This window comes from Rhodnius prolixus, unplaced genomic scaffold (genome assembly GCF_049639745.1).
Source record: "Rhodnius prolixus isolate KJV_2025 unplaced genomic scaffold, Rpr scaffold_10, whole genome shotgun sequence".
NCBI lineage: Eukaryota > Metazoa > Arthropoda > Insecta > Hemiptera > Reduviidae > Rhodnius > Rhodnius prolixus.
The window spans coordinates 7,108,844-7,126,042 of NW_027411615.1; the positions used below are offsets into that span (position 1 = coordinate 7,108,844).

Below are 17,199 nucleotides of genomic sequence, written 5' to 3' on the forward strand. Positions count from 1 at the left end.
GAACGTAGCTTTCTTATTATTTTGAGATAAGCGTTTTGAACAAGCCTGAGATAAACTCAATATGCAAAGATTGTGATCCGAACAACTAGCGCTATTAATAACTTTAAAATCATTTATCAAATAAGCAATACCTATATTACACCAAACTAGATCTATAACACTGCATCCTTGTGTTTTAATATACGTGAAGTTAGCTACCCGATCACTAATAGAACGGCCGTTACAGACAAACAATCCAAATTTTTCCATTAGCTCAACTAGCAAGCTCCCTCTTTTATTTACTACAGAATCATAGGTTTCTCTTCTTCCGGAAATTCGAAAACTTTCAAACACTTCGTCATCAATAAAGTTAAGTAGTCCTATTCTTGAATTGTAGTCTCCCCCAAGTATAATGTGATGATTACTATAGTTAAGCATGAGATGATACAAATCATCATAGAGAGAATCAATAATCTTTTTATCTGAGAGACTAGGCTTTAAGTAAACTACCCCAATAATCAAATCAATATTTACTACTGTAATTTTTAAACACAACAAATATTCTTTACATATTTCTACTTTACAATTTGACAAAATTTGCTTTTTAAATAAGATCATTAAACCTCCCGAGGCCCTACCCTTTTCAGCTAGTTTAGTGGCACTTGAAATACTAACATTATAATCTTTTAGAAATTCTGGCAAAGCTATCTTATCTTGGTGAAGCCAAGTTTCAGTGAAACAAATAATATCTAACCTTCTCAAATCAGAAATTTCCTTCCTAGACAGATTAGACAAAGTAGAAAATCCATTTAGATTCCAGAATCCACACTCTAGATGCCAATAGTTTTCTCCGGTATCCTGTTGTGAAAAGAGATGATATTCGGCAGTGTTCGGGTTGATGTTAGTAGGTTTCCTCGAAGACAATCCCTCGTGCTGTATTCCTATTTGTCTGTAGGTAAGGTTTTCCTTAAAAAAGGTTTTAAGGATCCCGATGCTTGCTTCAGAGTTGAACTTCTAATTTTTCTTTTTTTAGAAGCAGTAGAACCTTGGGATCGAACAGAAGAGTCCGTTTCAGGGTCAGATTCTATGCTGGAAAATTCTGTGTTGCGAAATACTTCGGATTGATATACTAGGTCATTAACTGATCGAATATACCTTGGGGAGGATGTTTCAGAATACATCACAAATATTTTAGAATTTCTAGACCAGGCTCTAAACAATTTTCCTTCTTTTACCAATAATTTTGCCTGCTTGAGCAGTGAATAGCTGTAAGGAGACAGAAATTCATTTATATATATTGGAGATTTTTCCGTAAATCCAAGAAGTTCACAGTTAAGTTTGTTTCTGTTTAACTTAACAGCTTTAAGGAATGCTGCTTTATGCGAATTTTTTACAAATTTAACTAATATAGATGGCTCCAACGTATTTGTCCTTCTCCGACTACGATAAATTCCATCTACCATTTCTTCATCAAAAGGAAATTCTATTTCTTTGGAAATCGTTTTCATATAAGACATTAACTCTTCATTTTTACCTGAAGGTATATTATCGAGTTTAACTGTATTCTGGTATGGAAAATTGGAGCAATCAGTTACCACTCGTTGCAATTCGACAATTTTTTTGCTCAAGTTGATATTTTCATTTTTTAATTCTTTAAGTTGTTTACCTGTATTTTTTATATTCCTATCAAGTTTTGTTGAAAATTTATCAATTTCTTTTTTAATGTCGACGGTTGCGATTGATGTGGTTTGATGTTCATTTTTAAGTCCTATCAATTCTTTTTTAATTGTATTTAAATCAGAATTTATTTTATCAAACTGTGTGAGAATTGTAGCAAGCGCATCCCCACTACCGGCACTATCTCCAGTACTCATATTGTACGGGTCGCTAAATAAACTATGGACTGTAAATAAATTCAGAACTGTTTTAAACACTTTTTCAGAACGATTTTCACTATTTTTTCTTTTAATACTTTTACCCAGCACCGTAAAAATTATGTCCACTAGTCAAAAAAAAATTGTGGTTTCACTGATATAAAATTCACGAACATAAACTAATATATAACTTTCAAAAACTGAAAAAAATGAAGAGCACTATATGTACGTCTTTACTCTACGAAGCCTCAAGGCCAACTCTTATACAATTAAGTGGGATATCACTTAATTACATCGCACCCATTCTTTAGATCACACAGAAATATCTAGTATTTTTTTTAATAATCAATAATCTCCAGCAGAAATACAAAGAGAAGAAAAAACAAAAAAAATGAAATATTCTTCACAGAAACTAAGCAAATTAATTCAAAACATTTCTATCTCTGGGAATGACGTAAGTAGAAAGTTGTTGGCGATTCCAGCTTGTCAGAAAACCTACGTCCACAACTGGTCATCTACAGTATGACCAACATTAGAGGTAATAAATACTCTTTCTATTCAGTATAATAAAATATTCTACAGATAGTAGAATACCAAATACTACATACAAATAGTAGCTATATTAATATTTTGAATGTTTTTGTTCTTGTATTATTAAATTACAATAATTAAACGAACTACCATATTGCAATACTAATTATTTTTTCATCATTTCTTTCATTATTATCTCTTTCTATTATAGTAAGTGAGTAAATACTTGATGTGAACTCTCTCATGACTTTTTCAAGTTTCATGAATAAAGAAGAAAAAAATATTCGCGAGCAAGAAGTATCAAAAAGGTTATTCATCCTAAGACAGCAGTATTATTTCGAGGGAAATTTTTAATATGCAAAAATTTGGCCTAAGATATTGAGATACAAAAAATGAATTTAAACTTACCTGATTTAGGGAAAAAGTCACTGAAATCACTTTAATCTTAAACACAACAATAAATCTATTTGCTGTAATAATAACACAAATAATTTTACTTGAGTCTAACAATTGTAATATAAATAATATAATAAATTAATACAAATATTTATGTATTAATAATCTTATTAATAATAATACTAATAAGAGATTATACAATTAAAGCCCCCGCTAGTATTTCAATGTGGCACACCCACTGGTATATTTGTTTTAAACATTGTACACCTTTACGACCTTATCCAGGTAATTACATTATTTAAACTGGCTACATAACAGCCAGCAATTAAAGTTATTACCTCCCATAATTGTCAGCACGTTATGATTGACCATAGTATTTCTTTATTTTCTTTTGTAAAGAAATAATTTTATGGGAAAGATATCTTATATTTTTTGGGTGTTTTAATTTTTTAATATGGATCTTTTTTTGATTCTTGATTCTTGATTCTTACTTCTTTCATTAAAGTTCTACGTTAATCCTCTTTTATAATTTATAAGATACAAGAGCGTATCTGCTTGTACCATTATCGTATCTCATAGGTTTTGATCTTTCTCAAAAACAGATTTAACGATTTTCATAAAAGTTTGTGGGCAACTTCTATAGATCTGAAGCTTTTAATTGTAACTTAATTACTCCGGTAAATTCGATTAAGGTATTTCTGTAAGGAGGCGTGTTGTTAATGTGTAGAAATGATACAGGAACTTCATAGGTCTAAAAAAAACACGAAGTTTTATAAAAAACGTCGTTGCTTTTTAAAATGAAACCAGCTGTAGTGGAGATGGAATTAAAAGATAAAATGCCGGCCACATAACCGACGCACACACTGTACGTGAGAAATTGAAACGAGTCCATAAATATGGACGTGCGACACTTTTATTCTAGGTAATACATATAATGTCGTTTGAAACAAAAAAATTTAGAAATGGAACAGGATTAAGAAGGCATATTCCGTTTGGTCTGGATTTTAGAAAAATCAAATGGCCATCCAGCTTCCGGTTGAATAAAGGTAGCCACTTTTTTAAAAATACAGGATACTTAACATCAGTCACTAAAATTCAGCTTTGCAGTTAAATCATTAAACTCTAACGGAATAATAATTTGGTGAGGAAAATACTGATGATGCGACCAACTGATTTCTTAGATTAGATTAGATTGTATTAGAAGGGCGGTTCCACCAAAAAGGGGAAGGAACGCAGTCAATCTAAAATGCGCATTGTTCCCCGCCCACCCCTCATCTCATCAGAGATACCGGGGCTTTAGAACAACAAATCCGGCTAAAGGTTGCCAGATGCTAATATAATAAACTAATAAAGTAGTAACAGGACACTAGGGAGCATGGCGACTCAATCGCCCAGTGCACTGAATAAACCTAGAAAGTTCGTTAAGATTACCAGATGCCACAATTTACCCTACCGAAGACGAGGAATCTAGTTTTAGAATAAACTGGACACACCTCTACAAAGTACCGCACAGTCTCAATGGACTCACCACAGCCAGCGCAGATTGGCGACTGGATAAGGCCGCATTTGAAAAGATGGCACGCTAAATTCGCATGTCCACACAACACCTGAACCAACTGGCGAATCCGGGTCACCTGCTAAAGCCAACCATATCCGTTCTTTAGCCTGGCGGCAGTCATCTCGGGATCTCCACCGTTTCCGATGTTCCTTCAAAATCCACTGCTCCACTTCTGTTCTACAACGTCAGATAGGATACAGGGATAATAGGCTGAGGAGTCATAGTTATCAAAGCAGCTCCTTCCTTTGCTGTTTCATCAGCAAGTTCGTTACCCGGAATCCCAGAATGACCAGGGGATCAAGCAACCGAAACAGTATTCAGAGCTTCTAACAAATTGAGAGCAACATGACAAGAATTTGTCTGAGATTTGGTTCTTACTAGGAGAGGCCAGAGCTTTAATTGCAGCCTGGCTATCCGTGAAGAACCTGATATCAGTATGTACTGTTTTCTCAGCGAAATGGGCAGAAAATTGAGAGAGAGGTAGGGGGCAGAGATAATCCTTAAAACAGGATTGAACCTGCATGTTATCGTAGCAAGTTTAGTCAACTTCCGGAAGAAAATTCAATCGTGCTAATTTTACGCAATCACAACAGTTAATCTTAACGAGAGAAGTTAAAAATAAATTAGGCCATAGGATAATGAAATATTTACCAAAGAACATGGAAAATTTATGTAACTTATAATAACATAGAAAATACATTCCACCTAATAAACTACTCTACATATTTAATTAAATAAATTTAGATTAGTAAATAACGCTAACATACATAATATATGGGATATGGGACTCATTTTACTGCCTAGTATAGCTGGTTCCCAACCATCTTAAGACTAATTTACGGAAATATAAATTTTCGCAAATAATCAAAGGCGCTATAGCCTTGAATCCATGGACGACGTTCTACTAACAATGTTTCAATTTATTAAATTATTTGGGTCACTTATTTATTTTTGTTTTTGTTTTTTTTTTACAAATTGTTGTTTGCGTAAGTCTGCCTTTGAAGGCCGTAGACCGCATAACTTAAAAGCAAAAAATGGTTATAAATATAATCAGCTAAAGGCTTTAATCTTTTCCGATTCACTTTATGATTCTTAAAAGATATCCTTTTTTTTTAAGAAATGGAATACAAAGTAATGGATACAGTTTTGATTCCCGAATATCACAGCGTCCGTCCCAGTAAATGAGCAATTTTGTTTTTACCGCTGGTTAGACCCACTATGCGCAGACATAGGAAGAACGTCTTGTGCGTCATACTGCGAAGATGTTTGGTTAATAAATGTTGGCTCTTACAACTTAGTAGATTGTATTTTTAATTAATTTTCTCTTATGTTCCATGAGAAAGACGAGACAAAGTTATTAGAATTTCGCTGAATTAGAATTTCAGTTTAGAATTTCTCTAAAATAGTTTCAGAGATTCAGTTACAAGTTCCTGGAGAAGCCCTGATATGAAAATTTCTCATTTAAACGAAAAATCAAGAAGAATTCTGTATTGAAAGTGTTTTTTTTTTTTTTTTTAATTAAAAATTAAAAAGCTAATTTATTAGAGTTCTTTGATATGAAGATATTAAATTGATGGACTTTTGATGAAAAAGTTCACTTAAAGAAACATCAAAAAATCTGTAGGAAAATTAATTATAAAAGTTGTTTTTCTTTTTTCAAACAACAAAATAAACTTTTCTAAATTAAATTCATTAAATTATAAAAGTGGAAGTGACAGAGGCCAAAGGAAGTGGAGGTCATCCCAATTTTATAATTTAAACACACCTTATACAAATTTTTTAAATAAAAATTAATTATTAAGGCTCCCTCCCAATTCTTGAATTAATGAATTGAGTTTACGTGAATCAGTTGTAGTCGTTTTTTTTTTTTTTTGAGAACAGAAATATGAAAAACAACTCAAAATTATTAATTGACAAATAAATTTCTTTGATTTTTATCACGGATTGGTGCCCCTGACTGGGTTTCGGTCTTTTACAACCAGAGAGGGATAATCTCATTGCCACCACAAGAATCCGCCAGATCATGCGGTGGAAGCGACGTCCACCCCTGCGGAACTATACACGAAATATCCGCTTAGTCTTAGAATCATAACTTAGGCTTGTAACAATTACCAATCTCGTAATTTCTTACTTAAAAGAATGATTAAAACAAAATGAAGTTACTGTAAGTTACGTGTTTTTCTTTTTTTAACTAAGGCGCGTTCACATGTAGACTTCATTGTGTTTTCCAATTTACTGCCAGCCTCTAGACAATTCTTTTTTTTTTTTGACAAAGACAAAACTTTGGACATCATCGGACGTGGAAGAGGATCCTAGGAAGAAAAACTTCCTTAAACTATAAATTCCCCAAGTAGTGTAACAACTCACTTGCGCTAACCTCTATCAAAGTACGCCAGTTGTCCTGGGTCCAACGGCGCCACCATCCAGTTTCGGGCACTAATGGAGGAGTTGTTGCATCCTTAAAAACACCATCACTCCATTGTGATCTCGGTCTACCCACTCAAGCGTACCACATATATATTTTCTTTAATTACCTTGTATGGTATTATCCTTGACTATAAATAGAATTGCTAATTATAGTAAGAACCGTAACTAGGAGTCGAGTGGAGAATTTGATGAGATTAGGGCGATTTTGAAACTACATAACAAATCTTATTATCCCATGGCAACCATTTTATGTGCATGGAAAGATGTAAAAGTCTTTTGTCACCAAGCGGTAGGTTGTAGGTAGAGAGGAATAAAGAGGGGATTAGGTGGAGAAAGACTATTAGCAAAATTATGTTCCTTCCTTCTCCCTAAGAAAGCGCCATTCAGAAGCCCCGCAGGTGGGGCTGCCGTGGATTGTCCTATCAGCGTAGAGGAGAGAGTACTGCTAAAGTAAGTTAGCACAAGTTGTTTTGAGAGGCCAGGGGAGTAGAAGTCGACGTTGAAGGGGAGGAGTCTATTGCTTTGCCAATATGGTAATTAGTATTTTAATAGAAGGAAAGTTTCCAATGGCTGCTAATTAACTGGTAATGAGTAAAGAAAATCTGTAGTAAATAGATTTCCCGGCTAGAGCAACGCTTTTGGGGAAGTACAGCGACATTATCAAATCTGGAGTCTACACCAAGGTTATATACATTTTGAGAACCTTCAACCAACAACACAAAATAAGAACTCGGAACACGGCGGAAAAGCGAATCTAGTCAATTATATCAAAACATTCAAGATAAACGCTTTCCTTATTTTGAAAATTGGTCTGGAGATAACCTACAATGAAATTCTCTGACATATAACCTAAATCAAACTGTAAATATTTTTGTATTTTTTAACCACTAATGTAGGCAAAAATTAAAATTGTGCCCTAGCTGGTCATTGGCCAAATCTGATCACTGTCTATTTTATTCCATTTCTTTTCCAGCATCCAACTTTGATTGTACAACAGCTTCAACTTCCTCCAACGCCCTAACAACACGTACCAGTCTTTAATGACCTCATTTCTGAAGATATTTCTCAGGTTTTCTAAACTCAAAACTTCATAAAGTAGACAAAATTTAACCAAAAGAATAAAGTTTGCATTTCGATTTCTAGATCGAAAAGATAGTTAGGGTGATCAATGATATTTTCGATAACCTATTAATAATAAAAAACAAAAATTCTGAATCTCAATTATCAGTATAAGTAAGGACTAAAGCTCCATTTTAAATCACATGCAAAGTAAACGAAATCGGCCATTACTTTTTCAATTATTTCAACTTAAAGTAATATTAGAATAGCAGTCATAACACAAATAAATATAATTCTTTGGGATGAAATTTAATTTGAATTAAAATGGTGAACAAGATTTTTATATTTAAGAGTCGAAAAATTTCAATAAAGGCTGGCGATTTAGCTAGCGGTGGCGACTATTAGTAGAACTTAATGACTGCTTTTAATTATTTTTAAAAAATACATAAACTCAACCTAGATAACAAAAGACTCCTACACCGGCTGTTACTGCGACCTATTTGGTCATACGGCATCGAAGTATGGGGATCGACAAAGCGTTCCATCTCTCTACGCCTCCAGACGTTACAGTCAAAAATACTTTGAAAACTTCTTAACGCTCCGTTTTATGTATCTAACCTCACCCATTCATAATGAACTCAAAATCCCTTTCATTACAGATCTTGCTAAAACTCGTTTTCTCAAATTCATCATTCTTCTACAGTAGCTCATCCTAACCCTGTCATAGAACACCTATCTTCTTCTGCAGTACCAGGTGATCCTCCAAGAAGATTGAAGAGAAGATGGCCTCGCGATCTACTTCATAAGAGCATAAGATAATGGAGTGACACTGCGGGGTGCCTTCTCCACTCTTATATTTTCACGTGATCTTTTTTTTAATCATATACCATCTTTGCTTGATGCAACAATCGTTGTAGTTGTAAATTCAATAAGAGATTAAAATAAATAAATAAATAAATAAAATATCCAATTATCCAAACTGGTATTAAATTTTTACAAAATAAATAAAATGTATTTATCGAAATAAATACTTTCCTTTTATTAGGACGATTATTTACACAAAGTGGGATTGGAAGTTCTTGGATATGACGGTTTGACGTCATCTCAACTTGTACGTCACACGTACGAGCCCACCCGATACACCCTCTACACTTCCCCTCCATAGTATCCCCTCTCCCTCTGAGCTAATTTTACGCAGTTACAAGATATATAACATCATTTTATACTAACAACACAACGAGTAGTATTTAATTTTATTCCAAGTCAAATATTCGTTGTAAAAATTTTGTTCTGAATATCATGTAGAACAGAAACTGAATTAGAAATGAATATCATTTAACCTAGAACCACTATTTATTTAATTAATGCCAAGATACATCTGAAAATACTTAGCATAAATAATATTGAAGGAGAACCAGTAGAGAGAGGCTTGTTTGTTATCTAGCTAAATGAAACCACTGCATCCCTCCACATTGCTTCTGTCATTCCCACAACAAAGGTTATCAGTTTTAACCTAATGACTCACAGCTTCAATAAAGTGGTACTTCTAATCAGCTGGTTTTTCATCTAATTTCTAATTTCACTTGTATATTTATTCCATATTAATATTTTATACGTAAGGTAAGGGATATAATTTAAAATGAAATGGCAAATTATAGATAAGCTGCCTCCATTCACGAAATGCCCTTGTTTGGCTTGTCCGTGGAAAATGTTGCAAACAAATGGAATTAGTGATAGTGAAGTAATCGCCCATTTTTTGCAGGAGGGGCTTAACGTCTAACAACCAATTAGATGTCGTGGACGTGAGGGCTGGAAGCTCATACTTTACTGCAAACAATTTTTTTCTAACAAATAAAAAAGTAGTCATATACGGGATTCGAACCGGTGACCTCCCACTCACAAAGCCACGCTCTTGACCATTAGACCAACAAGCCGCCCCAAAGTAATTAGTACGCTAAGTATAAAGAAAATCGAAGAACCTATTGTCTAAAAGCTTATTGTCTGGTCTGACAATGAAACCTAAATTAAATATCAAATTTGAAATTACTACCATTTTTCAATTTTGCTGACCATACACTACAGACAAAACGCCGGAACTCTTCAGATAAGCACATATACAAAACCAATTAGTAAAAACCACTTCTTGGGGCTCAGGTAACGAAAAACGGAAAACACAATTTTAAGAATTTTAAATAATTTTTTTTTTTAAATAAATATTATTCATGAAAGTTTTATTCTAATAAATACTTGCTAAGTAAAGTTATACTATGAATATCGATCATAAGCTCGTGTTTCGCCAAAAATACTCATATGTCCTAAAACTAGAACATTGTGACGGCACAATCAAAATAAAACCTAGTATGGAAGAGATTAGCTGATTGGTTATCGAATACTGGGGATTTCCATAGGGAGATGGCGGTTTCGTATCCAGTTTTTAGCCTTTAGATTTCTCTTCTCAGAAGCTGGTGTTGGACAATGTTATCTGTAACGAGAGAGAACACTGTCCGCAGGCTGGCAGTACACTGATAAAACCTACGGGGGAGCCAAAAAAAAACCTCAGTTGCTGGACGCGCCTTAAATACAAATAAATAAATAAAATCTGGTTTAAAATTAAATTTTCAGAGTTATCAAAAGTTAAATTTTGAATTAATCTTACAACGAGATAAACTGACTCGTATATTGGATTGCAGTTAATGTGCACTGTTCATCCTTGAACCACGATAACTGCGGAAAACTGCAGCTACCTAAAGATAGCTACTAAAGATACACTCGGAACCTCAGAATTTTTCCAACTGACTTATTTTACCTTCTATAATTATTTATTTAATTTTTTTTAAGTAAGAAGATATTCATGCATTTAGCCGGACAATTCGCCTCCTTCTGTCAATCTGTTCGCTAGCACTTTTTATTAATTGTCATTGTATTTATTGCTTATAAAGACTTTGTCTTACAGCAAGAGTTTGTTGTATACTTAGCCTAGTCTAAATATAAAACAAGTACACAATTTTTGGAGCACAAAATAAATAAAACATACAAAAAACAGAAGTTATAACAAATAGAAGAATTTTTTATTAATATTTTAAAATATTCAAAAGCACAGATAGATGCACAATCTATTTTACATTCTATTTTTAAAAAATTCCTTCTAAAATTACACTACGAGTAGTTTGTATTTAGATTACAAGTTCCTAATCAGTAAATAACAAGAGAATTGTAATAACCAGAAATCGTGTACTTGTCCTCAACAGATTTTTTTTTTTTTAAATTCATTACGGAAATAGAAATTCAAAATTATTTTAATTATTCTTCATTATCTTGGAAGCCAGAAGCCATTAGCTAGCTTGATAAAACTGGTAGACTTTGCAGACCGTGGGTGGCTCGGCATTTTTGCCACTGCTTATCTAATCTTTTTCTAACTTCCTGCAAATTTTTATTTTACTTTCATTTCTAATAATAATAATAATAATAATAATAGTTAATAATAATAGTTAATAATAATAGTTAATAATGCTTTGCTACTAAATGTCTGTTTAACCTCGACTACTCGAAAACTGTTCGGTAGCAAAATTTTGACTTTTTGTTCTTTTAACTCAGACCTCAATATGAACAAATTTTTATGGTTGTAATCGCTTTATAACATTAATTCAAATAATACAGAAATACGTTCTGACTCGCTCGGGTGCAATTATAATCTGAATCTCATTTCTAATACACACAAGTATATTAGAAATGAGAAATATATTAAAATATGCAAAGTGAGTGACCTTACAATCATTAAGCAAGGAATTTCTTACATAGAACTTAGGTTTTACCCAGAAACAATCCCACTTTCCTGCATGAAAACTTGGGATTCCCATAAATTGGGAAAAAAATTTGGTGAGTGCGTTTATGTGGGAGTTTTTATTATTATATTTGGTTAGAGCTCACAAAGAGAAATAATGCAATCAGCAACAATAAGTAATGATGCTTCGATTTTCGACCTTTTTAAGTTTTTTAAGTCCCGAGAACATGGAAATGAGTTTGGAATGTGATACAGTTATGGCCAGTAAAACTCAAAAAACAGATATATTTTCTTTCAAACTCAATGACAAACCCTTCCCCCATAACTGTAAAATAACATGGCCCTTTTGAAAGAAATACCCTAAACAGCCAGGGCAAAAGATGCACCAAACTTTGATGTTAAAAACGTAAAAAAACAAAAATATTATAATTGTCATCAAGCATAAGCCCTAAAGACAAGGTTTGTCCTCTATGTCGAAAGCTTGGCAAACGACTGAAATTGGCAATATTTCTAACAATTGGTTAAATAAATCAGTCAGTCACCAAAAACTATGAACAATATTCTGAAATAGTTGGCGAGTAGATTTCAACAAATCGTAGAGTTTTCGAAAAACAAACGAAAAACCACAAAGTTGAGAATTGCAATTTTTGATTTAATTACAAAGATAATGATGAAATTTTTATATCTTTTAATAGAAATCCTATAAGACGGACGACAAGGTTATCTAAAAGCAATGAATCTGACACAACATAAACATTTACTTTCGATTTATTACGTCTTAACGGGGACATGGCAAATATTTCTGTAATTCTCCTGTGGCCAAAATCAAGTAATTCTACAAATATTTGAAGTAATTCAAACTTTCATGCGTTGTAAGAGATAATCAGTTTAATGTAGAGAATTTTATTTCACTTATGTTACCTACACTCACCGCAAGTAGTGACTGAGTGAGGAAGGTTACATACATGTAGGTTATTCAATATCTTAATAAATTGCAAAACATTACGTAAAAATAATGAAATAAAGGGTTCTATACATTTTCAGCATGTGAAATGCGTAAGAATTTTAAAATTGGTATTGCATTTTATTTGAGGGAGACCCGAATTTAGGAAGAAAACCTGCAGGAATGCAGGTTTCAAGTTTGTCGGTTCAAGTTTTGTCGTTCGAATCGCTCTCCGCCGCCTGTTCGTAACGTTTGTACACTGACACTCGTACGGAAGTGTTTTCCGTTTTCCGCTATTCTCGCTACACCGCATGTTCACCGCTATAAAGTGTACGAGTGTTCAGTTACTACTCTTCTCGTTACACCGCAATTTCTAGTGTTAACCCGTGTTCACTTCTAGTCGTTACACCGCATGTTCACGGGTACGCAGTTTTCCGCTATTCTCGCTACACCGCATGTTCACCGCTATAAAAGAATATTTACGCCTATTTGGCCTTCAACCAGCTCGCCTTTAGTCAAGAGGACACAATCTACGCTCATAAAGGTATCTGGGGCCTGGGAGGGGGGGGAGTCGACACTCTTTTCCCTTTGGGGTTTCCATTTCCTTAGAGCTTTGTCACGCCAGTGTCCACATCTTGAAGGTAAGCTTTATTATTTCATTTTATTTGTATAATTTCATTTTGATTGTCCACATTAAGAACTACACCCTATTTTATACAGTCCACTTACCGCTTTTGTTTGCAAAGATCAAACAAATTTTATCCTGCAAGAAAACCTGTAACTGAGAACAATACTGGGGAATAATAGTTAAATTAAATATTGATGAATATTCATCTCTTCACTAGGCTCATTAATCTACCACTGAAATGTAAGACCGAAAACCGGTTTGAGATTCAATTATCATGCACGCTACGACGGACAAAATCAAAGGTAACGGGACATGACCCTCTATAAGAAGAAATGGTGGAAATATCCACTTTGTGGTCCTCTGTGTCCGAAAGAGTGATTTTACAAAATATTCTGTGTGTAATGGACAATAAACCAGATCTCCAGTCAAGAGGTTGTCCTCTAGTTTGGATAATTTGTAAATTTGACTACCTAACTTTGTGAAATGCCTAGAAAGTTCTGGAGATTTATCTTTTACATAGTATGTATAACCATAAATATTTAAATTTGTTTAAAATGAAATTCACGAGAAATAACACTGAGTGAAAAAAAGTGAAAAATTATAATACAATATGCGATTTAAGTTTAAATATTTATGAAGTTTAAAAGCAGAATCTATCATTAAAGGAAGAGCTTCACAGAAGAAAATATTCTTAGAAAATTTAGTTGACCTTCCAGCTCAAGGACCTTATTTTTTATTTCTCCAACTAAAAAAAAAATTATTTAAATTACAAAAAAAAAACTTCGTTCATAATATTGGCAAGGTTTCCATTTTGGGCAGCTACTACATACATTAACATTCCTTGACCGGATTCTCTAACACCGACTTACTTTCGAATATTTGGCTGGCTATTATCTAGATATTTTGCAATAAAGTAATTTTCAAATACAAAAATTGGTGGGATTGTAGACTAGATATAAGAAATTATTCAACTGGCCCGAACATCTTTTAGCCGCAAAAGAAATTTAATATTATGTAAAAGGTTTAAATCCAAAAAGACACTAATCACTACCAACAATTAAACTCTTCTTAAGTGAAACAATTGTTGTCAGCCTTGAAATATTAAATGGCCGGTTGAGATCAGTTTATGTGTTCTGAATGTTACTTATTTAGCCAATTACTTCACGTGCAATCACTCGTATCTTTTACACCAGTACTTAAAATTGTATGTGAAACAATGAAATACAGGTAGCATATCCGTAGAATTGACTAAAAAAGGACATTAGAGGAAAACATGAAACTGCCCACAACTTTTTACGAAACCAAACTGGTTACCTATTATTACATTAAGTGTTTAGTTTAGAACACTATTTTAATAAGTTCAACTCTGTTTTTCGAGTAAATTGTGAAAAACTGAAAGAAACAAACTTTTGGGAAACTTGGACTGTCTGAAATTTGGAGGTTTTCTGCAGTCTCGGAATTGCAGCAGGTCTCTTAATATAAGAAGTTAATTATAGCAATAATTATATCAAACTCTTTCCGGCAGACGGATCCTCCATGCCGTATGGTACTTTTTCTTATATTCTTGTACTTTCCTACGTGTTTAATAAAGTATTATTATTATTATTATTATATCAAACTTTTGGGCAAGGTGCGAAATCCTATTTCTACTTCTTCGGGTAGCCCCTAGGACAACAATGACGCTATGAGAACTGGAATTAACTTTACCTTCAATCTCATACTTTTTTTTATTTGGCTGAGAGATAATTAAAGGGCTTTACCCTTCCAAAATCTGGGAAAGAAAGGCAGTACAAGGCGATAGAATGCTTAAAACTGATGTTTCCCACAATTCCTAACGTATTCTTAGCCAAATTGAAGGCATCTGGTGTCAAACAATGGATAGTATAAAAAGATGATGATTAGAGTACAAAACACTGAGTCTCCGAGGTAATATGGCCATTCCCTTTGAATAGCTAGACTTGAAAGGATATTCGATCTACCTAAAAAAGCTTTTGCAAATCACACTGGATGGAGGACTATACACCCTCTCTTGGAGATTCAACTTTTAGAGGGAGATCATCCCAATCTACCGATTCCTGTAATCCCTGGATGGTTACAGAAAACCACGAAAAAAAAAAGTGAAATTTAAATGAGGTGGTAACTAACATTATTTTTAGATCTGTTTTGACGTTTAACTAAATTCACATGGTGACTCTCAAAAGTGAACAAGTTTATTACGATATATTGTGTTTAGCGAAGGATATTACTGACATGTGTTGAGAGTTATTAGAGTATGCTTTAATTTCATCCGTAACCTAAGAGAAATAACTTCTAATTAGTTGGGAAGTAATTTAGAATTTAATTTAGATGTACTATTTTCAAATCAATTATATACTACATTAATCTCTAAAATCCTTGACGCACAAAATCAATTTTTATTATGCGATTAATATACTTAAAGAATAATTAGAATAATTGTAAATGAAAATAATAAAGCAAGAAGAAAGTATATTTATGGATAATGTGTGCGGGAATAGATTTCCGTGGGGCCACCCCCCAATACACACTAAAAAACAATACTATAAAAATTTCACAATACACAATTAAATACATTCTAAAATACATTCTAAAATACATTCTAAAATACATTCTAAAATACATTCTAAAATAAAAACTACCTTAACATTTATTGAAGAAGAATACAATATCTATTGTAGTAAAATTAAGACTGTTGAGAATTAAATAAATGTAAATATAGCAGCTATTTCTATGGGAAACGAATATCAGAGTTCTAAAACCGCGGACAAATTGCCGGACTGTGGATACTGTCGTGATTGCAACGTCTTCCAGAAAAAAGACGCTCAAATTAGAAATTAGATTAAACCAGTAAGTTGGAGTATCATCTCGCACCCAAGTTAAGAAACTGGTATAACAATTATCGATACTATTATTTAGACAAGCTACAAAAATAAGCGAATTTCCGTAACTGCTCAGCATTCATTGAACTTAAAAATCTATTAAATAAAACCGGCTCTCAAATGGGGTGGGAGAAGTCAAAAAAAATTATGCAAAATAAGATAAAAGGAAAACTACTTGATGGCTTTTCAATGTTAATAAAAATAAAAAAAAATTAATCACCGAACCATTTAGTACCTAACAGACTATTTAAAACGATTATCTAAAAATTATTTTCGAGGTCGAGGACAAATCGATTGAAAAATGTGTTAAAATATGCGATTGTTATAAAATGTGTAAAAAACTAATAATAATCAGTACTGATAATAAAATATTAAAATTTTTAATACAATAAATTAATTTAAATCTTTAATCTAATTTAATATTTTAAATACGAAATATAGAGTACATTTAGAAGTAACTTTTTTGAAAATAATTTATTTAATTGGTATCCGAAATTTGTTTTTATTAGAATTGAATAAAATATTTTAGGACAATGAAATAATAATTAGCCAGGTTGTGGTTACATTCAGAGTTCAGTATCAGTTCACATCATTAACTAACCTACAAGGACACCTGCAACTTGACTGACTAGTCCCATTGATAATTATAAATATATGACATAAAGAGAGGATGTGCGTCATAATTTTAAAAAATTGATATTATTTTAATTTCTTTTTTTATGACAGTTCATTGTAAAATTTGTTTTAATGTAAATATTTTTTTATTATTATTAGTAATTGAATGAGGCATTCAAATTCAGTTCTAATTAGACAATGAGCTGGATAAATTTTATTAAATAATTAATGTTAATTGATTCGACTTATTTTCCTGAATTGCGCAAGAACATGTCATATAGAACAGGTGTGTTTTTGTCAAGTCTTTTGTCAAGGTTAGTACTACAATAAACTTTATTGTATTACAACTGCAACTAAACCTTACATTACGTAGAAATTGCATTGATTCAATAAACCATTTTTAATGTAGAGTAATTGTCTTTTTTAATTATTGAATTGAAGTGATTCTCTTCTTGCAAAAGGGAAAAATTGCGTAACGTGTTGATCATGAGACAGCAATCAATTTCAAGCG

General features: G+C 32.7%; 2 protein-coding genes across 8 annotated transcripts in view; both read right to left on the reverse strand.

Annotated features, from left to right (window-relative positions):
- Window positions 1-17,199, reverse strand: part of LOC141457037 (uncharacterized) — a 172,986-nt gene that overhangs the window by 25,489 nt on the left and 130,298 nt on the right. The gene's annotated exons all lie outside the window — the stretch shown is intronic.
- On the reverse strand, window positions 915-2,467 carry LOC141457040 (uncharacterized). The gene has a single exon (XM_074133555.1). It carries the CDS (start codon window positions 1,851-1,853, stop codon window positions 921-923), a length of 933 nt encoding a protein of 310 aa, XP_073989656.1. The 5' UTR covers window positions 1,854-2,467; the 3' UTR covers window positions 915-920.